The sequence below is a fragment of the Papaver somniferum genome, chromosome 6 (assembly GCF_003573695.1).
Source record: "Papaver somniferum cultivar HN1 chromosome 6, ASM357369v1, whole genome shotgun sequence".
NCBI classification, from domain to species: Eukaryota; Viridiplantae; Streptophyta; class Magnoliopsida; order Ranunculales; family Papaveraceae; genus Papaver; species Papaver somniferum.
This window is the reverse complement of record NC_039363.1, coordinates 78,119,656-78,145,050: the sequence shown is the minus strand read 5'-3', so window position 1 is coordinate 78,145,050 and position 25,395 is coordinate 78,119,656. Positions and strand designations below refer to the sequence as shown.

The 25,395-nt window shown below is 35.5% G+C and overlaps 4 protein-coding genes across 6 annotated transcripts; 2 read left to right on the top strand and 2 right to left on the bottom strand.

Annotated features, from left to right (window-relative positions):
• Window positions 1-792: 792 nt before the first annotated feature.
• On the top strand, window positions 793-4,934 carry LOC113288071 (phosphatidate cytidylyltransferase 1-like). 2 transcript variants are annotated; one of them, XM_026537013.1, is made up of 13 exons: window positions 793-1,042; window positions 1,220-1,301; window positions 1,628-1,726; window positions 1,936-2,189; window positions 2,343-2,494; window positions 2,714-2,855; window positions 3,221-3,377; window positions 3,634-3,681; window positions 3,766-3,852; window positions 3,928-4,056; window positions 4,149-4,205; window positions 4,345-4,428; window positions 4,550-4,934. In XM_026537013.1, exons 3-13 carry the CDS (start codon window positions 1,649-1,651, stop codon window positions 4,631-4,633), a joined length of 1,272 nt encoding a protein of 423 aa, XP_026392798.1. In that variant the 5' UTR covers window positions 793-1,042; window positions 1,220-1,301; window positions 1,628-1,648; the 3' UTR covers window positions 4,634-4,934. The 2 variants fall into 2 exon arrangements, with proteins under 2 accessions (XP_026392798.1, XP_026392799.1); XM_026537014.1 differs by having other exon boundaries at window positions 1,167-1,301.
• Window positions 4,935-5,259: 325 nt separating this feature from the next.
• On the bottom strand, window positions 5,260-6,616 carry LOC113285781. The gene is made up of 3 exons (XM_026534546.1): window positions 6,409-6,616; window positions 5,638-5,819; window positions 5,260-5,472 (listed from the first exon to the last, which is right to left on the bottom strand). Exons 1-3 carry the CDS (start codon window positions 6,515-6,517, stop codon window positions 5,362-5,364), a joined length of 402 nt encoding a protein of 133 aa, XP_026390331.1. The 5' UTR covers window positions 6,518-6,616; the 3' UTR covers window positions 5,260-5,361.
• Window positions 6,617-8,040: 1,424 nt separating this feature from the next.
• On the bottom strand, window positions 8,041-11,507 carry LOC113285779 (L10-interacting MYB domain-containing protein-like). 2 transcript variants are annotated; one of them, XM_026534545.1, is made up of 5 exons: window positions 11,385-11,507; window positions 11,224-11,254; window positions 11,061-11,125; window positions 9,932-10,270; window positions 8,041-8,772 (listed from the first exon to the last, which is right to left on the bottom strand). In XM_026534545.1, exons 4-5 carry the CDS (start codon window positions 10,262-10,264, stop codon window positions 8,212-8,214), a joined length of 894 nt encoding a protein of 297 aa, XP_026390330.1. In that variant the 5' UTR covers window positions 10,265-10,270; window positions 11,061-11,125; window positions 11,224-11,254; window positions 11,385-11,507; the 3' UTR covers window positions 8,041-8,211. The 2 variants fall into 2 exon arrangements, 1 of the variants encoding a protein (XP_026390330.1); XR_003328937.1 differs by lacking the exons at window positions 8,041-8,772; window positions 9,932-10,270 and adding an exon at window positions 10,696-10,901 and having other exon boundaries at window positions 11,224-11,499.
• A 496-nt stretch (window positions 11,508-12,003) lies between these two features.
• Window positions 12,004-13,994, top strand: LOC113288070. The gene is made up of 2 exons (XM_026537012.1): window positions 12,004-12,514; window positions 13,474-13,994. The coding sequence occupies exons 1-2, from the start codon at window positions 12,059-12,061 to the stop codon at window positions 13,642-13,644; spliced, it is 627 nt and encodes a 208-aa protein (XP_026392797.1). The 5' UTR covers window positions 12,004-12,058; the 3' UTR covers window positions 13,645-13,994.
• Window positions 13,995-25,395: the final 11,401 nt, after the last annotated feature.

The following is a 25,395-nucleotide window of genomic DNA, read 5'->3' as shown; positions in this document are numbered from 1 at the left end:
ACTTGCATCAAAATAGTTGAAAAAAAACATGAAAACTTTTTTGCTTACCATTTAATTAAGGAAATCGTGTTACAAATTAATAAAGGAAACCCATTTAATTATGGAAAATCAAATTGGTATAGTTAATTAAGGATGTTTTTGAATTTCATAATAAACAAAATCTGAATTACATGATTTATTAAGCAGAACTTTGTGAAAAAAGTGCTCATGCTATTTGTTTTGTTGGCTCCAGCTACTACTAATATCATTTCTTTGAACAGGGAAGAATGTTATTAATCGCATATACCAGAATTTATACTAATATAATGTTGAATGTATAAATCAGTTTTGTCATTGTTGATAAATTCAATCCCGATAACGAATTTATTAGGATTTCCAGCTAATTAACTAGTTAAACCTAATTTTTAAATTCGAAGGGACAGGTCTTCAATTAAACCTAATTTTTATACTTCTCAGCAAGATAGTACCAAAGTATCAATTGACTCTTACTTCAACGGGGACAGGTCTTCCTTCCCCTCTTTGGCAAGAATTCCACCTTTGGAGTTCAGGGTTCAAGGGTCCAGCATGCTAGGGGTCGAGTTCCGTTGGCTAGGGGTCGAGTTCACACGTTATAGATTAGGGGTTCGGATCCGGCGGTGATCGTGAGTTCGTGATCAGCCAGCCAACATGATCTGGACACCTTTCAGGTTACCAACCTTTTTATCACCCCATTCCAATCGAAATAAAACACGTTTCGATAGTTTCTTCTTTGAAAAGGGCAGAACGCTACACGTATCAAGTGTCTTTTCCCTTCTAAAGGAGGAGCATAACAGAAACGCACAAGTCCCAACAGGAAATAAAGAAAAAGGGGGACAAAGTTTTCATACACCGAGTGATCGACAGCAAGAGTGTGCCCTAATAACTCCAGTTTCTTCTTCCTAATTTATCTTAGAAATTAAGAAGATACCCAACGTTTAGAATCTGTTTTTTTTTTCTCTGTCTATATCTGGGATTGATTCCAGAAAACCAGGCGATTCTTTGTTGGTTCAGATGGGTTTCCCAGGTGAGGTTTTTTTTTTTTCATCAACACTGAGATTTACGAATGTTAACATTGACGATTGAAGATTTTAGTTAGTATTATCTGAGGGATGATTTTATGTAAGATATATCATATGAATGTATTTCAGGGGATTGATCTTGTCTTCTGAACCAATTGAATTGACTTGTGGTCTATTTATAGGACACTTCAAATTACAGTATTGACGCTGAGGGAGCTGTAGCCATCCTATTTTCCTTTGTTGATCAGCTTGTGCCACAAGATTGTAAGTGAACTGGGAATGTCAATTCAGTATTTTTCCTTCAAGAAATTTGGTTTTTCGTCATATTTAGTAACATATATATTGTTCATTACTGGTTGTTGTATAAACATGGAATATATGAACATGCTCGCTATAAAATTATCAGGTTGCCTTATGGTTACTGCAGAAATAATAAGCGTGGTATCTTTAGGTTTATTATTACGAAGTCATGTCAAATGTACTTGAAAGAACTACTTTGGGCATTTAATATGTTGATCAAATTAGGTACTTGCAGTTATTATTACTTGATTTTTAAGCACCCTTTCTCTGAGAAATTTTGTTATTTGCAGTTAGAAATAAATATAAGAAAAATGCAAAAGGATCAGAGTTCCAGTGCTCCATCAACTCCTTCTGCTGGGAGAGTACGACAGCGTAGACGCTCACAAGAGGTGAGTAATATTTCCTTTAGATTGTTTTGAGGATCTCTTTTGCCAACATATGAATTCGTTTTTAATAGAAACAAGTTTGGCATTGATTGAAACAACCTCATTTTATTTCGAATTAGACAAATTTACATTGTTACATGCTGGAGGAGTTGTGTATGCTGGCACTTTAAATTTGATTAAGTTGTATATATATATTATTTATCTGGTGACAGGCTCCTTTCGAGACAAGTAAAGTAAATGGGGGTAATTTACTTGTTAATGATCAAAACAAATACAAGTCGATGTTGATTCGTGCATATTCATCTCTGTGGATGATTGGAGGGTTTGCGCTTATTATCTACATGGGTCATCTCTATATTTGGGCCATGGTTGTTGTGATCCAAATCTTTATGGCAAAGGAGCTATTCAGTCTACTCAGGAAAGCTCATGAAGATAGTCACCTTCCTGGGTTTTGGCTATTAAACTGGTGAGCATAGCACTTGACTTTATTCTTGTAGTCTTCAAGTGGAAGGGATTTTGTCTTGGGTCTTCGTTGCGCAACTCACTCCCTTAATGCATGCTGTATTTTATGATTTGCATAGACATTATTATCATGTATCTCCTGTTATCCTGTTTGCAGGCATTTTTTCTTCATGGCAGTGCTGTTTGTATATGGTCGCATTCTCAGTCAGCAGCTCGTCAACACTGTGACATCTGATAAAGTTTTGTACCAGCTTGTGAGCGGTCTCATTAAATATCAAATGGCCATTTGTTATTTCTTATACATAATTGGTTAGTATGTCCTTGCTTACTTGTATTTATATATATTTATAAATACATGCTATCAAACGTGGCGTCAAATTATCTCGTGCATGAGTGTTCAAACGTGGTAGTTTATACTAACAAATCAGTAACTCGGTAATTATGTATTATTTTATGCATACAATTTGGTCTTTCAATAGTCTCCTTTTTCTACTTCTTATTTTCTTTTTCTATCTGTATCTTTCTCAGGATTTATGTGGTTCATTCTTACGTTGAAGAAGAAGATGTACAAGTATCAGTTTGGCCAGTATGCATGGACACATATGATTCTAATTGTTGTGTTCACTCAGTCCGCTTTCACTGTTGCGAGTATTTTTGAAGGAATTTTCTGGTGAGATCTCTTGAAAACTCACCAGATGTCTTTGCGATATTTTCCCATTAGACTAGCACTCCCAACTTATGTCATCATCTTGATGTGTTATTTGATCTGATCATGTAAATTTACCAAAATTTTCCTATGATCCGACACTCTTTCCTCTTTCTTGCATTTCTTTATCTCTCATATTCTAGTCAGTATTCTTAAATGTGTTACTTGTAACGTGGCGTATCAGTATTACATATGTTGTGTTAGATAGTAGACTGTTCCTCCTTATATGATCCTGGGCATCTTACAAGTGATAGGGGTTACCCAATGAGCATACTAATCTTTGCACTTATTACTCTTTTTCCTCCTGACACTCATTAGGTTCAGTGCAGGTTTCTTTTGCCAGTGTCACTTGTTGCCATCAATGATATTGCTGCCTACTTCTTTGGTTTTTTCTTCGGGAAAACACCCTTGATCAAGTTGTCTCCGAAGAAAACTTGGGAGGGTTTCATTGGAGCGTCTGTTACGACCATGCTATCTGCATTTATGGTGAGAATCATCTGTTCTTTTGCCTATGGTGTTATTCCATTGTCAAAACATGTTGAGTTCTGTGTACTTGAGAAACATTCCTGCCAGATTGCCGATACACAATACAATTGTCGGTTCTTTAGCTTAAACATGACAAACTCCGATAGGTGGGAATCTTAATTCCAGAGTTCTCGATGTCCTTGAAGCGCATTGTAGATTTTTGTGTCCTTTCACTGTTAATCATCATGGAAATATGAATATTTGGTGTATTGTGCAGTTGGCAAATGTTATGGGACGTTACCAATGGCTTACATGTCCTAGGGAGGTAATTCTTTCATAGATTGTTATTGTTTCTTGAAGAATATACACCGTGATGTTTATTTCTCCAATGCGTGTTGACAATATGCAGGATTTATCAACTGGTTGGCTTTACTGTGACCCTGGCTACCTATATAAACCTGAGATTTTTTCTTTGGCAGGATGGCTTCCTGAATGGGTGAGTTAAAGAGTTCAATATCTTCACCTATTTATTTTTCTATTATATATATACAATTTTATTTATCCTTTGCAGTTTCCATTGAAAGAGGTGTCGGTTTTGCCTGTACAATGGCATGCGCTATGTCTTGGTCTATTTGCATCAATCATAGCACCTTTTGGAGGCTTTTTTGCCAGTGGTTTCAAAAGAGCTTTTAAACTCAAGGTCATCCTCGTTAACCATTCATGTAAATGACAAATATATGCAATATTCCTGATAAGCTTCATAAACATTGGTGTTTACTTGAATCGTAACAGGATTTTGGTGATAGTATCCCTGGACATGGTGGTATTACTGATAGGATGGATTGCCAGGTAAATTGTCTATAAGTATCGTTTCCTAATCGATCTCTTGGAGCCAGAATCTCTTAAACGTTTTCAGTTTTGGTTCATGGTTCTTTTCCAATAGTGTATTTACAGATTCAACTCTATTAAAACGTGACATGTTTTGCAGATGGTAATGGCTGTGTTTGTATATATCTATCACCAATCCTTTGTCATACCCCAGAGTTACTCCGTTGAGGTTATCTTGGATCAGGTGGGTATTACTCTTCATATAGTTTACGCTATACTTTTATGTATACACTGATGTTATCTGGTTGGTCTTGTACTGGGCGGATCAAGTATATATCTGATTGTGGTTCACACTGATGATGTAGATATTGAGAAATCTTAGTTATGAGGAGCAACGGGCATTATATACGAAGCTAGGACAGATCTTCCTTGAGAGGCGATTTGGTTGATGGCAAAGATGGCAAGAAGCGCACGACGAATTTCCTATCATGTAAACCACATCTTTCTTTATTTCTTTAAATGAAAATGTTGTTTACATGGTGTTGCATTTTCTTTGTTCTAAACCCAATTAAAGATTGTAGGCATGTAAAAATTAATTGATTGGGGAATCGTTGTAATGTTTGATACCCAACATTCTTTACACAGGCTTTTAGTGTTATTTGGATTTGTCATTTCTTTTCATTGTTACTGTAATTCTTCTGACATAAATAATTTTTTCTTCAAGAGAATATAGCGAGAGATTTTCTACCACTGCAACTGTATTGCCTCAGGATACAACATTAGGCATCTGATAACTCGGTGACCATGGTTAAGTCAGATTTTCTAGCACAGTTACACCTTGTTTGTTTGCAGCTGACTCATCTGAGTCATCTGGATCTGAGTCGTCTGGATCTGAGTGAAATTACCTGACTCATCTGGATCTGACTCACTAAGGTCTGAGTCAGAAAATATGTTTGTTTTGTGAGTCAGACCTGACTCAGCTGACTGGATTTTTTTGGACAGAAAATGCCCTTGTGCACATTTCAAACCATAACATTTATCACTACTGAAACATCACAAATTGTTCCATTCCAGTCTAAACAACTTCCCTTTTTTGATGGAATTAAACATATTAAACATCATAAAACAATAAAATCTAAAGATTAAAGTCCTACAAACATAAAAGAAGAAACAAAATCTAAAGGAGACTAGCTATCTCATCACGTAAGTTGTTCATATATATCTGTTCTTGTCGTCCAAATAGACGAGGTGCATTTTCTTCCGTTTCCGCTTCCACTTCGACTTCCACCTGTGTCTCATTCATATCAAATGTCTCATTCTCATATTCTTTAAATAGCCAATCATCCAATGCATTACGACGTAGAAAGTTATGTATTGACATGCAAGCAATAACGATATCTCTTTGAGTCTCAAATGAGTAAGAAGGCATTTTACTTAAGACGGGAAATCTTACTTTCAATACCCCGAATGCTCTCTCAATCACATTCCTCAATCGAGCATGGGCTTGATTAAACTTCTCCTCTTTTGCCGTTGGAGGAACTCTTCGGTAATCACCTATCCAATACCTTATGTTGCGATACGGACACATAAACCCTTGTGTATGAGAGTACGCAGCATCACATAGATAGTATTTGTCTGCAAATTTTCAACAAAAACATTATGAAGTCATGCTGATGAAACTGCAGCAAGATGTAACATATATGCTAGTCCAAACTCTAATCACATCCTCATCTGACAAAGAAACCGGGCGCCTCTCTGCTATTAAGGAGGGTAGGCACAGAGCTAATCACTACTATGACTACTGTCTCACGCTTTAATATGTTACCTTAATAAAATAATTAGGTGTAAACTAAGAACCTACTGATGACCATAAGTTACTACAGTGATTAACACGAGGGACCGTCAAAAACTTTAAAAAAAAAAGAAAAGAGAAAAATAGAAGAAGATGAAGAAGCAAATGCTGGATTCATACGGGAGATCTCACATACAGTATATATAGCTTTTGGCGCAAGTGGGGCTAACTGAGGACAAGTCATAAGGCATGAGACGCGAGGACGCCAGCATGACAGAAAGTTTAGGCGAGCAAAAACAGAGTAGAGCATATATATCCTAATTCCTAAGTAGAGTTCGGTATATAAGAACGCAGTGCACAAGAATCTAAATAAAATTGAGTAAAGAAAACAAACCCAATGCAGAAAAATGGGACTTAAAATAGAGATATTACCTGGTGGAGGTAAAGGAAACTTGAAATATGGATCACGCACTGCCTCGGTCAACACTCTCGAGTCATGAGCAGTGCCTTCCCATCCAACCACTACATACAAAAAGTACATATCCCAATCACATATCGCAAGCACGTTTTGGGTACATTCTCCTCTTCCCCTTCCTCTATACGGTATTTGCTTCTCGACTGGAATGCTCGCACTAATTAGAGTGCCATCCAATGCACCAACATCACCTTTAAAAGCACCTTCTCTGAGACGTTTATGCCTTTTAGTTATAGCTGGCTTGTCAAATACATTAGACGGAGGAACTAAAACTTCAGCAGACCAAATCTTCATAGCAGCCAACACTTCATGAAAATACTTACTAACCGTTTCACCCGAATGTTGAAAGTGATACAAAATTACACGATTCCTACAGTTGTGCCCAATTGTATATAAGAACATTGCCATCTTCTCCTCTACTTCTATATATTTACTATCCTCTAAAAGTCCTTTGGCTCGGAACTCATTGCATAATAGGGTAAAAGGAACCTTACTCATTCTCAATAGGTTGTACATATTCCTCGGATTTCCATCTAACAGGTCTTGGGTGAAAGCCTTTCCCGTTAAAATTGACTTCTTGTACTTTGGGCGTACACGCCGTTTAGCCTTCTTAAGTTTCTTCACTAACAAGCATAAAACTACTAGTTGAGATAATAGCGTTTTCATTTTCCTGAAAAGACCAAGTAGATGAAAGAAAATCAATTTCAATACAAACCCTAACTACCTCATAAACCCAAACAATAATCATTAACTCATCAAAATATTTTCTTAAACCCTAACTACCTCATAAACCCAAACAATAATCATTAACTCATCAAAATAGAAGTAGTGTTGCATGAACACTTCAACAAGATCTGCAAAATCACTCTATGAAACATCAATGCAACTACAAATAACAAAAAATAAAATCAAAAATAAGCAAAATCTTCCTACTACAGAACTGAAATCCATCAAAAACCTAAGTAATCAAATCCTACAAAATCATTCATAATACCTTAAATCAACACCAGAGTCACAAAATGAAGCAAATTAAATAACACAAAACTCGCTAAACAAACAAAAGCGTCGCATGAATCATCTACTTGCACATGAATCTACACCAACAAAACAATAATTGAATAGAAACCTAGACGAAGACTCACAAATAGAGAGAGCGAGTATAAGAAAATAATGCTGGATATCGCTGCAGCCTAGCCCATCGATTTGATGACTGCCCTTTGGACAAGAACAGGTCCCATATTTTTCATCCCCACACTCTGTTAAGTTGAATTAACAATGTTTCAGTTTTATCTATTCAGCAAAATTGGAAATCCAACTTCGTAGTGAAATCTAAGGACATCCAACAAATGACAGTAAGAAAACTAACGATTTTGTTTCATGACCCATTATTTGAAATCACATACCTATGCATCCAGGACTGACATAAGGGTCACCCCTGTAACCTTTGAAGCAAGTGTAGCCTTTCAATCTGCAATGAAATGAAAGAAAAAGGTTAAAAGCATAAATAAGAAAATAACCAGCAAGCAATTCAATGTAACCAATAAGAAAATACGTATTCATTCATTCAACATTCACTCATTAAGCACAAATAAGCACAAATAATACTGATTCATCCATTAACTTCAATAAATACTCATTCAACATTCAACATAAAATAAAAATCGAGTACGTAAGTAACAAACACGAATGTTTTGCAACCCTAACATCTCTAACTATTTCCTAATTTCTCAACATCTCAGTGGATGAGTATTCAAGATTTCTCAACGTTCTTTTAAAAGTTTGTGTACAAAGGCAACACGACGCTCATCGCTTTTCAAACTGACAAACAATTTCTGCCAACCAGGCATCTCTGAAGCTTTTAGAGTTATGCTCAAATACTCATCCATTGTGATGCAATCAGTCTCAAGTAAATTATCCAAAGCTTTCATGAATTCGGCTGCGCTATCCTTTTCTAGAGCAAGTTTCTTATGTTGAAGATGAGTCTCCATCGATGTTACAATAGAACAAACTTTCTCAGTTAATAGATCACTTGATTCTTCCTCCATTTCCTTCTTCCTTTTCCTGCCACTCCCCTTTGCATTGAGACTAGAATCAACCTCGTTGTCATCCTCATGATTGTTTTCTTTTCCATGACTTGTACGAGATTCAGATCCATTATTTGAAACCCCTGCAGTTATAGAAGTTCCAGCTGAACAAGGCGGTTCCACTCTTCCAGGCGTATCTCTATTAGCTCCAGTGGAGAATTTCCCATCAAATAAATTCTGCAACTTCTCTGCATCTTCCAGCCCCTTGTTCTTGAATTGACTAGCGTTTTTGATTGTCTGCATCAATTAGAAAGTAAAAATTAATAAATATGTTCAGCTGTTTATACAATCAAAGTTATAATTAGATGCACCAAACAGAACATTACGGTTCATTAAGGTTATGGAAACATTTAACAAGGACTTTTGGTTTTGTATTGAGGTTATATTATGATTATGATCTTGTGAGCAATCCTGCATTCCAGCTTAAAGGGCTCAACATTCTTTCTCTTTCTTGAAGTTTAGGATCTTGTGTGTACATCTATCCAGCTACTACACTACCGTATAGACATATGGTGAACATAATATATAGAAACTTGTTTCATAAAATGGTGAACATATAATAGAAAATCTAAAGAAACTAAGAGCAAATAGTGAAGAAAGACATTGTTGACCCAATAGAACCTTACTCATTCTCAATAGGTTGTACATTCACATGCTTATATATCTGATATAAATATCACACCTGTTCAAAGATCTTACATTATAGCGCAGTCTGTGTTTCTCAGCTCATTGTACAAATAAAAGAACAAATGACCATATTAAACTGTCACAAGATAAGAAAATCACCATATTACCAATGTAATACAGTAGTACCAAAGTCATCTGAATCGACCAACAATGACCATACTATATAGCTCACCTCATATTTCATTGGAAGCTGTCTATGATTCTAGTTAGGAAGTGTTTCCGGTAAGTTTAAACCTTAATTATCAGCTGAAATGACTATGGAATTAGAAAAACATGGTCAAACATGGGTACACGAATTTACCTCATCGTTAGTCACCAAGAATGAGATCTTAAAAAATACAGAGAAGAAGCACTACAATAGGAAACACTGATTTTGGATCACGTTGATGAATATTAGGTGATACAAAGCATAAAGAAACCCATCTATGAGTTCAGATAAACCAACTATGAACTAATTAGAACATTAAAAAAATAAAAGATGAAAAAATAACAATTAAAATGATCTGAAATCAATTATCACCATGATAATTAGTGACCGTAAGACATAAAGTACATAAAACACACATGAACAGGTAAATTCGTAAGACACGTTAAATATTCAAGAATTTTCATCATCACACAATTGGAAACAACAATGTCAATTACCATTATTAGAAGCATAAATTTAATTCAATCATAAAGTCCAAACAAAACTGAAATAGTCTCTTACCTTGTCTAATTCAACCCATTGCTCTTCGCTCCAATCAAATGTGTTCGTCTCCGCGTTATACCCATGTCCGGTTCTAGCTAAGAGACGGGACCAAGTGACATATTGGGTTCGCAAGTAATCCCAGTGGTTTCTCAACTTTTTTTGTGTGATGGTGCAGTCATACTTCTCAGAAAAGAACTTGCACAAATTTCCCCACGAAGTTTGCTTCAAAGAAGTTCCAGAAAATCCATACTCAGTAGCTTGTGCCAAACACTGTTCAATAAATAGCCCTCTAAATTCTGGGACGCTCCTAAAAGTTATCTTATTTGCTTTCTCATCTTCCTTTTTCTCCATAGAGAACTAGAATAAAGTAAAACAAATACAAGACGTGGGTAATTTGAAACAAAAAGAGGGTGCTAACTTTTGACAATATTGACATGCAGTTTACAGAAAATATTGACATGACGTGGATTTGCTCTGTATTTTCAGTCTGCGTATTCGCTGCTCCTCTCATGATTATGGTATAAACTATAATTACAGAAAATATTGACATGCAGTTTACAGCCCTGTCAGATTAAAAATTTTCACAAGCTCAAATGGTTTTTGCTGATTAGTTTTGTTTGGGTTTTAACTGAAGATGGTTCTTACTAATTGTAATCAAATATATTTCCTATAAGGCTAAGAGCCTAGGACTAAAGTAAGTCACAAAATGCACAATAAACATAGCAATGAAAGATTCAGAAAGATTTAGAAAGTACTTATAATTTCAATAAGGGTTGTTATCATTACAGTTACCTAGAGATTTCTTAACTGTAAAAAGGAAAAACAAAATGAAATCCCTAGTTGTATGGTCTAGTATCCTAGCTATAAACAGGAAAGACCCATGTTCTATCATAATCAATTGTATAACTGCCCTCATTGTTGTTGTCCATGAAATCACAAGTGCTACTGAAGGCCCAATTATGGCTATGATAAAACTCTGAAGCGTCACCTAGAACAAACCCAATTCATCGCTGTTTTGAAACCCCAGAAAGAAAACCCAAATGTAGAAATCGAACAAAAATAATTTGATACCCTAAATCTCACAAACCCTAAATCGAAAAATTTGGACCCAAATCATAAAATCAGAACAAAAAGATGACCTTATTACCTGATTATCAGATCGATGCTTCTGAATCTCACAGATGACCTAAAAACCCAGATTGATGCTTTCAGCTGCAATATAAATTCAAAATGAAATCCATAGCAAACATATTCTAAAACAAAGATATACACAGAACAAAGAACAATTGATTATAATCTAAACCTATTACCTGGTTGGATTTCTTCAGAACAGAAACTCTTCTTCAGAGCAGATCGAGAAGACATGAAAGAGAGAGAGAGTAAAAAACATAAAACCTTCTAAAAGAAGCTTTTAAATGATTTGAAAGAGATGGAAAGATGAGACGAGAGTGATGATTGAGATAGAAATTACTCGATTTGTTGAGAGAGGTGAAGAAGATATCAGTTGAGAATAGATCTAGGGTTTGCCTCCTCATCACCCATCTCTGCTTCCGACGGAATGAACGAAGAAAATGAGAAAGGAAATGAGTTTTTTTGATCTAAAACGTGAGGGCATTTTCGTCAATTTCAGTGAGTCAGGGTTTTGAACCACCTACTCAGCAGCATTTCAATGCCTGACTCCCTAGGGCCCGAGTCAGGGGTTAGGTTCGACTCAGATGTCGAGTCAGGGGTTGCTAAATTTACAAAACAAACAGTCTGACTGCTGACTCGGCGCGAGTCAGGGATTGACTCAGACCCAGACACCGAGTCAGCTGCAAACAAACAAGCTCTTAGTTTAATCACTTGATTTCTGAGAAGAAAAAGGAATCCTAGTTTCTTAACAAACAATTAAAAAGTGTGCTAATTCAGCTTGAATATTATCCAAGGGCATAATGTTCGCAATCACACCCTTAAATGAGGACGTTCGGTTTTAGATGACTTACTCCAACCGATACAAGTTCACATCTAAACAGGGCTTGTAATAGTACCCGAGTCCTGACTGAAAAAGCCCATTCACATGCTATTTCCCTACAAACAAAAGAAATACAGAAGCCCCATTTCCACCATTTTGGATCAAACACAGTTACTCTTTCTAAACATTCATCAATGGCGGCATCTTCTTCTTGTCAGATCTTCCGTTCCATTCCCCATTCATCCCCATCCCATTGTCTCAAAACCTTCCTCCGATTTGAAACCACTGCATCCTCATCATCTCCTTCATTACTAACAACAAAACCTTCTTCTTCTTCTCATCATAAACATGAACAAGAATACTCAGAACCTTGTAATTTTTTAGGAAGTTGGAAGGCACCAAAAGACCCAAAAGAGGCACAAGCGAAATTAGGGCTATTAAGAAGAGATTATGCAAAACAAGTTAGAGAACTAAGAAAAGATTATTTCAATGAAATGGAATTACAAAGACAAGAGAAACAACTTAAAGATGAAGCTAAAAAGGAAGCAATTCGTATTGCTAAACAAGAGCGCAAAGCTGCTAAAGCTGCAATATCTAAAGCTAGAGCTGCTGAGAGACAGGTTTTTGAAGAGGAATTTCGTCAAACCCTAGTAAGTGATCCTATGCAATACACTTTTTCTCTATTTTATGTACTGTGAAACCCTAGTTTCAATAGGGTGAACAACACAAATTTATAGCAATCTTATACAGAATTGAAAACCTTTTGATGTGAATTGGTATATCCGTGTATTATCTTCGTGTAGCCATGACATGTATAGGAATTGGGTAATGGGTGCTGTGTAAACTTAGATAATGCTTTTGAGGTTGTGGCAGAACTGCAAACTTACTTATTCATCCACATTTTTTTGACATTTGTACATGGAAATGAAGAACAGTATTGGGGAAGTATTCAGCTAATCTGGTTTGGATTACTTAGAAATCGACATGGTTTCTTACACGCTTATACGCTGAATAGCTGTATATCAGATTACTTGTTTACACAGCACCCGTTACCCAGTTTATATCAGATTACTAATATTCGGAGCTGAAAATTTAGGTAAGTGTATTAGAATGATTTATATGAAGCTACGCATAGTCTTCTTCTCAAAAAGTAGTGATCTTCGTTTGTACTTTCGTATCCTCTAGAAAGTACTATGCAATCTTCATCTCATACGGTGGAGCTCCTTCATCGGGATTGTGAACTTTGTCTTCACAGTTCTAGTTTATTTTAGTTCAGAAATTTTTTTTCCATGTTATTGCTCTGGGTCTTTGAGCTAGTTTACCCATACTAGGGTAGAAATAAATGACATGAACTTACATACCCAAGTGGGTGAAGGAGAGATAAGTGGTAATGGATTTGTATACAGTAGTATTTATATAAATTAGTAATTTAACAAAGACAGGATTCCTTGGTCGTTGCTGCTGGCTGGGCGTATTATGAAATCAAACCCACCTTCCCTTAAAAAGGCAACTGGATTCAACATTGCCCGTGTTTCTTTATTTTTCCTCTCCAAGTAACTTTGTTATTTATCTGCCTGAATATTCTTGGAATGACATGATCTTTTTACAGATGAAAGAGCGAGCTCAAAATTTTGAGAGCTGGAGACTGAAAGAGAGAGCGAGAGAGGAAAAGAAGCTTGAAAAGGTGAAAGAACTGCGCAAGCAGAGTTCTGTGTGGATTGACGAAACTGATATGGAGAAAAAGATCCTCGAGGCTATTGTTGACAGTAATACTCTCTAAGCCTATATTATTGTTCCCGAAAGTCCCCGAATCTGTTTACCTTTGTTTTTTCTTTTACTAATTTATTTCTAAAACATCAACAAAAAGTATTGGGAGCTGACTTCGTCTAGGAAGCTCTTTTGGTCATAAATGTGAGGTTAGTTAGTTTTTTAGTTTGTTATCTGTATGTTTCTTTCACTGTAGCTGTGAAAACCAATTTGTTACTCTTTGATATCTGTACTTTCCAAGTGGCATACTAGATTTCATCTCTTCATTTTTATGAAGAAGGTGATCATGGGGGCTGATGGTTTGATGCACTGTAATAAATACCGCTGATTCTATCTAAATTTTGATGTGTGTTTCTCCTCTAATTCTCAGTAGTCCATTTACTTGTATCCACTGTGCTAAGCTGTAGGATTGTCCTGATATCATTTGGTGGTGAAGAGGTGGAACTGATTTTGTTTGTCTAATTGTCTGATGTTATGTGACATTTTTGCATAAAAATACCTGTTCAGAAATTTTAAGTCTCGTTGCCAATCTAATTATACGATATTGTGTCTCAGTCTCCAATGATTTAATGATTCGTCTCATCATCGAGTCGTCGGATATGTTAGAACCCTGATATGCTGCATCATTTAGTGATTCGGCTCATCATTAGATGAAAACTCAGTTTGGACAGAATGCAGAAAAGTTCGAATTTCACTTCGGTTTTATCAATACCATGGGCATCAAGGAATACTCGGTTCTTAATGAATGCGGATAAGTATGAATTTCGCTTTGGTTGTATCAATAGTACCATGGGCATCAAGCAGCGGAAAATGTGAGAATTGTAATTAGCTCATGTAATAGGGCCGTTTCTAAATATTTGTATCAGTAGGATGTAAATAGTGTTATTAACACCAGAATTCTTCACTCACATTGAACAAAGATTTTAGCCTTGGGACATTCTTCTTTCACCACAACCAGTGGTGACAGTGATGACGACAGTAATGGGGGCAGCGATTTGGTTTACATATCAAACGATTGCGAGTGTGGAAAGAGTTTGGAATGACTTGTATTACATTAGCAAACAGATGCATAAGAGCATCTCCAACAGAAGGTGTAAGAAATCCTACGTGGATTTTTCATTTAGTCCTTTTATTTATAGGTCTACACATAGAGTAAATATAAGACCTCGTATTTAAAAAATCATCTCCAACAGTAAGAAATTTAACCCTTAGAATTAAAAGAAAATTGGTTAAAAACATGACGTGGAGGTGCAACCGGAGGTGTAGATAACATTTTCTTGAACACCTTTATATTTAGTAATTGGTCCCTCCTAACTTCTAGGACCCTACTATTGGAAATGGATTTATACCAAATGGGGGTCTAAAATCCTACGTGTCACTAAAAATAAATAGATCCACCCTCTCTTGGAGATGCTCTAAGTGCGTTTATTTTTGTTACATATCTTAGCCAACTAGTGTTGGTTATGAGCGGGGCTCATATTCACAGAGCCAAGAGACAGAGGACCAGTTCTAAGGGCAGTTCCTATGGAATTAAATTTGCCAATTTTACTCCCAATATGGACTTAACAATCATGAAAAACGGGTGGGCAAACCCTCAAATTTAAAGATTTGCCTATCGCAGCAGAAGAAAAGACGTGTACTTGTTAAGCCGCGCGGCTGAAGTTCAACTGTCAACAATATAAGTTACGTCACACGGTTGAAGTAAAGACGCCAACGGCGCGACCCAACTTAAGTTGCACAACGACTTTATTTGAATTCTATATAAATACCAATTTATCACCTCATATCAAATTACATATTCTCCAAACTTAAAATTTCACACAAATACCTGTCAACTTTAATTTAATTTTCTCGACCCTTGTTAGTTCGTCCTGTTTAGTATACTCGAGAACAATATTTAGCTATTTGTAGAAACTATGTGTTACAACTCAGTTTGTTGTAGCACAAACATCGAGTATGAATTTCTGACAAAGTATTTATGAAAGGTTCTGCAGTGACACCCGTAACCCGAGTTGTCGTGGTATATATAACTCACAATTTCGTTTTGAGACATTTAGCAAATAAGTAAATGAATTTGTAGCTTTAACCATGCAAGTCAACTAATTAAGAGCGAATGAGTGAAACTGATCATGAGTTGGTAAGAATATCTGTAGCGGAATGACAAAGAAGAGACTCGGCAACCGGGATCGGTTCTTTCGGAAATATGAGTATCGAAGGTTGTTTCGAAATCCTTAAGGTGTTGGACAAATTCAATCCCTTTTTGTTGGATGTTGTCCCACCAAGCACATCTTAATGAAGATGTCAATTGAGTGGTAAATTAGTAAATTGAATGGTTGTTTCTAAGTAGATTTAAATGTAATGCTTAATTTAAATCATATGTAAATTGATTTCAACGGAAAACAATACTTTTTCATTAATTAAAATTAGAATTATATCAAGCAGTATAAATAAAAATTACAAGTCTTCTAACATTGATCATCATTTTGATTCCAGGGTCCAAAACCTGGGATACTTCCACTTGCCAACAAAATTGAGAATGTCCATACATCTCGTATTGTGGAAAAGCATAAGTGGTTGGTTGTAAATCACAAGTAGTTGGTAAAAAAGTAGAATAGGTTGGTTGAGGTGCAACGGGATGATAACCTTCATTCTGGTTCCATGTCGGAAATGATGCAGAAAAGCGTCTCTGATATGGTTGAATTACTTGATGTTGTGTCACAAGCACGGTTTGTACTTCAGTATCTGTCGCTTGTGTATCTTCCTCATTCTCGTTCCAAGATGCAGCGTGACTAGAAGAATTGCCAGAATATGAATGACCATCAAGATTTACAGATGGACTCAACCCAAACAAGGTGGTATCCACATGCCGTTTTCGAACCTGCAAAGCCGACATTTTTTGATTTATCCACCAAAATTTGTTACACTCTAGTCAATTGATCTTCAGTTGCATCTACATCGCAATAAGGATAAGTATCTTCCATAGCTGTCAAAACTATTGAAATTGTGGTTGACTCCCCTTGTGAAGTTATACTTGGAAGCCCCTAATTTAATTGAGGTATATTTGATGAAGATGCTGTAGAACTTCCATCTGTTGGGTAAGTCATTAAACATGGTTTTTCTGGAGGCTAGGAATTTTAGCAAAACTTCTCCGAGATCATGCCGGCGTATGAAACCCATGGTTGTGCATATTATGAACACCAATTACCGGTTTCATAATTCTCTTGTACCATTTGAGATACCCTGCTTCAGTAATATTCATTTGAATATTTTGTTCATATCGAACCAATGGCATATGTACCAACCTATCAAAATATAATGCAGAGACTTGAATCTGTCTTGATCTTGGGAGTTAATCGCCTTTGCAAAAATACCGTGTAAGTGGAAAATTAGTATTTCTCCCAAATACCAAACATCTCTATTCGATATTAGCTGAAAAAACTACTCTTCGTAGTGAATAATACAGAATACGTTGTACATCTTGGTATGCAAACTCAGTGGCTGTAATGATGAATAACAACATTTTGGGAGCTCCTTGTAATTTATTGATATCTCTCAGCAAAAACAGAAAACATTCAATAGTCACCAGTGTTCTTATCCTAGTTATGCTTGAAGTACATGTCCGTTATTGGAATTCTTTTAGTTTTATATTTCGAATTTGGTTTACCAAGGCGGAGGTAGGTATACCACCAATACTGGAAGTAATTTCATAATTTAATATTTGACCATGTTTTTACCCGAAAATTACTGAATCTAAAAAGCATAAATTAGATATTTACCTCTAAGATGACCCAAAAACCAATAAAGTTTATGTCCTTTGTGGATGTTGTGTTGAGGCCATAATGCATTTCTGCTAAAATTGCAGATCCCAATCATAATACGCTAAACTGGCCAGATTTTGTAACGCTTTAAGCCAACCAACTCTTGAAATACTAGTTGAGTTATGAAAGAACGTTTGAGTTGAAAAACTGAACACAAACACCCTTTTGATTTCATCATATTCAACTTCATTATTTGAGACCTACTTCGATAGTAGGAAAGCCTTTAACGTTGAATAGTCTATTCCACCTCCTTTCAAAACTTTATGATCATTTCTTACATTGAATTTCAAAAATGATGGAAGAATTGTCTTGTATTTTTGATTTGACACCCATTCATTTTGGTTGAATGGTACTGGGGCTCCCATACTTCTTAATATTCCAATAATGAAATTCAAATCAAGGGGGTAATTCGTTCCTATAACAAAAATGAAATCATTCTTTGGAAATAAAGATTAGTCTTGGTTTAATAAACTTATCAATTTCAAAGTCCTGGAGGAATGTGTGCATCGTAGGTCGCTAATATTTAAACAATAATGTTGTTGTGTGTTTTGTGATCTAGAAAATAAAAACAACGCCAGGGTTATCTTTCTACTCTTTCTCGGACTTGACGGGGTACAATAGATAAATAGTATTTAAGTCTCTATATCCGCCTCTCTTTCTATGATATCCATACTAGTCTTGACGCACTGACATATGACCCGGAAGTAAATCTAGACTAGCAACTACTTTCAGGGAACCAAACTCAACAACACGATTTTGATTCCAATCGACATTTTGTAGCAAGCGTCAGTATTTTCTCATCTTTTCGATTTCTTTTTCCCCTTCTTGTTTTTATGATGCTCTTCATTTTATAAACTAGTTTACTAAGAATCGTAAAGAAAAAGTATAATATTTTGTTTAGAAAAATTATGAAGTACATAATGAAGTGGTGTGAATGAAATGGTTGGAAATAGATGAATTTACAGTGTTTCAAAATTATAGTCGCAGAAAATAGAGACGTTAGCAATGTTAACCGTTGACGACCCTTGTTCAACCACACGCGGCTTAGGTTCAACCACTAGCGACTCAATAATGTCGCGAGTCCTGATTGTCGCCGTGCACTTCTTGTTCTGCCGCCAAATACATTTTACCGAGTTTTCTAATCCACCTAGGTGAACAAAATTTATTTTTTTCCAAGTTCCATAGGAATTTCCCTGATAACTCTACTAAACTATTGTATTTCCTATTTACATAATTATAAGAAGAACTAGCAAAAAAATGGCTGAGATCCTGTGAGGCTAGCAAAAAGTGACTTGATTTCTAGTCCACAACACAATTGTTCTTCTTCATAGTTTAGAACTTTGTTATGATTTGTGATGTTTTATAGAAGATAATGATAGAACTAAGTAGAGGAGTAACTCAATACTCAGAGACCACTGCCTAAGACTTGTCTTTTTCATTGATTAACTTCAACCATAAGACAAAAGCATTAAGAGAGATGTAATCCCTACATGTGGGTGTATCACCATACCTCATTGCTAAAAACCACTTAAACGTTAAAAAAGAATTAACTACTAATAAAAATGCTTAAACAGGATTACAACCTACGCTTGAAATGGGAAATCACAAGACCATGAGAATACTCCCCTCTTCAGCATATCCTTGTCCTCGGGGATGATATTTTTGGAAATGCGCTCTCACATGAGCCAAGTCCTCTCATGTTGCATCAGCAAGAGCGATGAGAGACCACTGAAAAGGTAATTGTTTAACTGCTTGGCCATTGCGAAAAACTTTTCTATAATCTAAAGTTGCAAGTGTCTTGAGAATTATTTCTCCTTCGGAATCCGGCAAGGGTAGTGCAGGAATGGTTGTTGCAGCAACACCAGTATTCTTCTTTAACTGAGAGACATAAAGCGCATGATGGATCTTAAAGTTAGGTGGAAGGATTATATTTTAACCAACTTATCCGATCTTCGGCATGACAAGAAAAAGGCTATAATAACGAGCTGACAATTTGAAATTCTTGCAAAATGCCATACAAGACTGCATGTTAGGTTGTAGCTGTAAACCAAATAAATTATGCCAAATGATCTATATATTCTCTTTTTTTCCAGTAAACAACTTCATCATTTCATGTTCTTTATGAAGAGGCTCCTTTAAAATATATATAACAACATCCCTTTTCTTCAAATATTCCTCTACTGAAGCTACATAAGTAGTTGTTGTATTAGGAAAATCCAAGTGGGGTGGTGAATAACCATAGAGAGCTTGAAATGGTGACATATTCAAGCTTGTGCCGTGATTGGTATTGTACCACCATTCTACCAGTACGAGACAATTCAACCAATTCTTAGGCTTATAACCTGTCATACATCTGAAATACCCATCTAAACATGCATTCACTTTCTCAGTTTTGCCATCTGACTGAGGATGCTATGCAGTGCTCATGTAAATATGTGTGCCAACTGTCCTGAAGAGTTCTTGCCAAAAGGTACTGGAGAAAACCTTATATCCGTCAGAGACAATGGATAGTGGTAAACCATGCAACTTGAAAATATTATTCAAGAATTCGTATGCATTGTAATTACTGTAAAAAGATGAGTGAGCCCCACAAAGTGACTATACTTGGTGAATCTGTCTACCACCACCATAATGACATCCTTTTTGTTGGATTTTGGTAGTCCTTTAATAAAGTACATGTCGATGTGTTTCCAAACTTGATCTGGTATTTGAAGAGGTTTTGGTATATCAGGGGAGACTGAGTATGTTCCTTTGACAAGTATCACACTGACTAACCAAGGGTAAGTTGCGTTGCTTCAATAATCTCCAATGAAAGTAACTCTTGGATCTCATATAACTAAACATATATATCTGATTGACCACCAGTAGCAGAGAAATGGATAGAATGTAACATGTGATGTCTTAAGTTGGTAGTAGTGCCCACATAAATCATGACTTTATACCTGAGAATGCCTTCACTGAAAGTATAATGGGGAGTTGCAGAAGTATTGGATAATAATTGTGGGATAAGCTGAGAATCTACAACATCATTTGCGTAGCTTTTTATGATGTCTTGAGACCATGTAGGAGTGAAGATAGCAATGGAGATATAGTTACAAGTAGAGACATCAGTAGGTAATCTAGAAAGAGCGTATGCTACTTTGTTTTCCAATCTTTTTTTGTGATGGATAGTGTAATCAAACCCCAAGAGTTTCGTGAGCATCGTTTCTATAATAAAGTGGCGATATTTTGCTCCATGAAGTATCTGATACTTTGCTGATTAGTGTTGATGATAAAATGATGGCCAATGAGGTAGTGTCTTAATTTAGTGACAAACATTTTTTACAACCAATAATTCTTTTTCATATGTAGATAGAAAGTCCCAAAGATTTTGTACCTAGTGGCTTGTTGTAGAAATAAATCATGCTCCCTTCTTGCATCAGCACAACTCCAATGCCTCTAGAACAAGCATCACTTTCCACCATAAATTGCTTGGAAAAGTCATGAAGGGCAAGTACTGGTGTAGTGCACATGGCATTTTTTTAGTAAAAGCATCATTTGATAGTTAATGGTGACCAAAGGAAAGAATTTTTCTTCAAGAGGTTTGTCAAAGACTTACTAATGGTACCATATCCTTTGACAAACTTCCTATAGTGAACACTAAGATTCAAAAATTCTCTTAATTGCTTAAAATAAGTGGGAACATGCCAAGACTTCATGTAAGCAATCTTTTCAGGGTCAATATCCATACCATTAGCTGTAATGATATGACCCAAATACTCTAATTTAGATTATTTAACAAAGATCTGATGCTCTCTAAGTAATGAAAGAACTAATGAGAGATGATGAACATGATCTGTAATGGTTTGACTATAAACTAAAATGCCATAAAAAAAACAAGAACAAACTTTCTAATATAAGGACCAAAAACATAATTCATGAGTGCTTGATAAGTTGTAGCTCCGCAGGTGAGCCCAAAGTCCATCACTTTGAATTCATATTGAGTATGGTGTGTCCTTAATGTTGTTTCATGAATGTCAAGTGTATGTAATCTAAATTAATGACAACCTCTCAGATCCAGTTTAGTAAACACTTGAGCACCATGAAGTTCATTTAAAATTTATTCTATAACAGGTATATGAAACTTATCTTTGATTGTGCTGGCATTGAGCTTTTTGTAGTCAACACAGAACCTCCAAGTATCGTCTTTCTTTTTCAACAGAAGTATAGGAGATACAAAAGGACTATTTTGAATTATGTCAGAGTTGAGAATTTCTTGTACCAAAGGCTCCACGACTGAATTGTGAATGTAAGGACATTTATAAGGTCAGATATTGATTGGTCGTGAATCAGGTTTGAAAGTGATTTTATGATCCAAAATTCTTGGTGGTGGTAATTGGGTTAGCTCAGACAAGACATCATGAAAGGTAATGAGTAAGTATTGAATAACTTGAGGAATTTCATATGGTTCAGGAGAAGTAGGGATATCGAAAATTTGACCCACCTAGACAGGTATACTCTTTATGAAAAAATTTCCCATACATTGCCACTGATCATTATGAGTGATTGCTTTGTAGATGTACCATATAGTGTGATCTCCTGGACATTGTGCACGAATGTAATAGATAACTTATCTAAATTGAACAATACATAGCCCAATGTTCTCAACCAATCAACTCTTAGAATGTCACAGCCTCCTAATGGAAGTAACCTCAAGTCGACAAAAAATTATAGATTTTGCATATTCCATTTGAGTTGGCGGAAATCTCCAGTACTTGTAGTTCTAGCACCATTAGCTACAACAACTAGCATATGAGTTGTTGGATGTACTTCACAACCCAATTGACTAGCAAAAAAAGAGTTAATGAAGTTGTGGGTACTCCCTGTCCCCACTAGCATAATGATAGCTTGTCTCTTGAGAAACCCAGACATTCTAATAGTATCGGCACTGATATTCCCATTGAGAGCATGGAAGAGAAATTTCCATATCAGATTCCACCAACGTATATATATGGATTTCAGCAACAAGTGATTGATTTAACTCATCTGCTTATTTCTCAGCAACTATCATGAATTTTTTTGAGATTTACATCTGTGGCATGGTTATACTACTCATGACAATCATAACAGAGTTCTTTGGCTCTTATTTGATTCACTTGTCATGATTTAATATTCTTATGGGTAGTGTATAAGAAGATTTAGGCACCAACATTAGAAGAAGGAGGTAGGTTTTGGAGAAGAAAATCTACTGAATATAGAAGTAGTTGTAAATTATTTGGGTTGAAAGGGTTTTTGAGGTTGGTGTTGGGATGTCATAAATACCTCTTGTAATCTAGCTAAGAAGAATTATTGAGAGAGGGTCGTGGGTTTATGCATCTGAACCGAGCTGCGCAAGATATCTTTCACCCTACTAATAAAACTTAAAACAAAGTATTCCTTAGTGAGATGAGGGTTTTTTCTTAATATCAATGCATTCAGTTGCTCAAACTGCTCAAGATACTTATAAACAGATTTGAGTTGAGGCAGTTTTTTGAAATAACCCACATAGTCATCATTAGCAAGGTCCTCAAATGTGTTACAAAAAGATTCAACAAAATCAGGCCAAGAGATAGAAGTTTTACCAGTTAAGAAATCTAGAAACCAAGAGTCTTCTTTACCATCTAAGTGTGAAGAAGCAAACTTTGTTTTCTATTCCTCAATAATGGAATGAATCTGAAAATATGTTTCACACTTTCTGTCCCAGCTACGAGGATTTTCTTCATCGAATCTTGGAAAATCAATTTTTGGTGCTTTTTAAAATGGATTTGAAGAACCAGAAGTATGAGTAGTGTGATGTTGCTGGAAACTAATACCAAATGATGGTGATGTGTGAGAAGGAGAAGAAATATTATGTTGATATTGATATACTGTTGAAAAAGCGGGGGTTTAACAATCACACCCAATATTTCGCTTAGCAATATGTATGGACTAACTCCAATATACTTTCAAGAGAATCAACTATACAGTCACACTCAGTCTTAAGAAAAGTACATGTAAGATTTATATCTCAACTCAATCTGCAATCAAACAAATAGAAATTTGCGAGCCCAATTTAATATAAGAAATAACTTGGACGGTATTAAAAACCAATATCCAAGTGCTAATCCATATTGTTAGAGCATAGCTCGGTTAAACCCACCAAGCGTTGGTATGTCAAGTTTGGTTGTCACATGTTAGTGAACCAAAACTCATTTAAAGAATCGCTTGATTATTTACTAGAGTCAACTTCGTATAGGTTATCTAGAAAGTTATTAGGATATGAGACATACAAGTATTACTCGAAGACTTGAAGAATGTGAAGAAGTAAAGAGCTACAACGAAGACATCATCCTTTCTCTTGAGGTTAGTAATATTTTGACTTGAACTGTTTCATTCCTAACGTATCTTTCAACTCGTGCTATATTGAAAACATAATTGTGAAGCTGTGAATGATTATATTCTAGTTAGACGTAGTATTAAGGAATTATAATACGAAGTATAACGCCTATCTTTTGAAATTTGTATATAAGACATCGACATGATCGTATGAATGCTACTGTGATTATGCGTATGGGTATGGGTGAAGATTCGTCCTAGGAAACAATGTTTTACAATCGTTTAAAGGAAGTACAATTCATAAACTTGTTTCGTGAATCGAAAGGGAAATCGCTAGGCTTATTGGTATTGTTATTCATTGCAAATCTTTGGATTACCAATATGTGTGTTTAGTATAACCGCTCATAACTTGTTTATGTATCTTGGTAAACTATTCATAATGCGTAACTTATATATCGGTATGACTTTTATTAGTGAAACCAATCTTAAGTAATCACCCGAGATGGTATGATCGATATTTGTAATTGGTGTGACCATTCCTAGTCATTGGGTAACCGATCCTATAACTTGGTGGGACTAATCACAAGATGTGTAATAGATCCTTGTAGTAGGTTAACGAGTTTTAGTAATTGGTTCAACCAACCCTATAACTTGTGCAACCAATCACAAGTAAGTACCATAAATAGTGGTAACCGATCCTGGTACTTAGTTAACAAAGTTTTGGAAACTATTGTGACCAATCCTAGTAGCCACTTGGAGGTAGAACCGAACTTGTGATTGGTAGAACCGTTAAACCCATTAATGGTGATTGAATGTTTTTGATCAATCACATAGTTCTTCGAAATCAGATGAACCAATTCTAAACTCGTTTGGAAGTGTGGAAAATCGGTTCCAAGATTGTAAATAAGAAAAAGGATTTACAAAGTAAAGATGTCGACATACTTTGAACATGTGCAATAATTCTTATCTATTATTGTTCAAAGATATTCCTTAATAACTAAAGGAGAATACCGGATCGAAATAAATTGAGAATCTTTTAATCAAGGTTTTTTGTTTTATATGCTTTTAATTTCCGACAATTAAATGCATATCTGATGATTTTTCAAAATGGTTGTAGTAATAGTGGTAAAACTGGGTCTTTTCAGACTTGTGAAGAAAATAATTGTTTAGATTTAAATTAAAAATAAAAGATAAAACAAATTCAAAATTCAAAATTATGTAAATATTATGGAAAGACCAGGGTTTAGGATTTCACCATTCACCAAAATTCATGTGATTCAATAATAATTATTATCATGTAATTCTAGACATTATAATTCAAATCAAAAACAATTGTGATTCTAATCATTGCCTAAATCAGATTTTCAAAACATTCATTGTTAATCGCAAGCATTAAATATCAAAAGCAATAAACCAAGCATATTTCATCAAGAGAAAACACAATTAATTAATAAAAATCATTTATTCAATTTTCATTCGGTGCAATTAATCATAAAGGGATTGCATAAATAAATTTAAATGAATTTTACCACATAACTTTTGGAAGAATGGCTTCCTCCATCACCCCTGGGATTGGGTTTAGCTCCTCATCCCAAAAACAAACTCACAAGATA

Coding starts and splice junctions, on each gene's coding strand:
- LOC113288071 (XM_026537013.1), top strand. CDS start 1,649: ATGCAAAAGGATCAGAGTTCCAGTGCTCCATCAACTCCTTCTGCTGGG. Junction 2,495..2,713: donor TTATTTCTTATACATAATTG/GTTAGTATGTCC, acceptor TATCTTTCTCAG/GATTTATGTGGTTCATTCTT. Junction 3,682..3,765: donor GGCTTACATGTCCTAGGGAG/GTAATTCTTTCA, acceptor GACAATATGCAG/GATTTATCAACTGGTTGGCT.
- LOC113285781 (XM_026534546.1), bottom strand. CDS start 6,517: ATGTACTTTTTGTATGTAGTGGTTGGATGGGAAGGCACTGCTCATGAC. Junction 5,820..6,408: donor GTTTCCTTTACCTCCACCAG/GTAATATCTCTA, acceptor GAAAATTTGCAG/ACAAATACTATCTATGTGAT. Junction 5,473..5,637: donor GAGCATTCGGGGTATTGAAA/GTAAGATTTCCC, acceptor AATGAGACACAG/GTGGAAGTCGAAGTGGAAGC.
- LOC113285779 (XM_026534545.1), bottom strand. CDS start 10,264: ATGGAGAAAAAGGAAGATGAGAAAGCAAATAAGATAACTTTTAGGAGC. Junction 8,773..9,931: donor AATGGGTTGAATTAGACAAG/GTAAGAGACTAT, acceptor TAATTGATGCAG/ACAATCAAAAACGCTAGTCA.
- LOC113288070 (XM_026537012.1), top strand. CDS start 12,059: ATGGCGGCATCTTCTTCTTGTCAGATCTTCCGTTCCATTCCCCATTCA. Junction 12,515..13,473: donor AGGAATTTCGTCAAACCCTA/GTAAGTGATCCT, acceptor ATCTTTTTACAG/ATGAAAGAGCGAGCTCAAAA.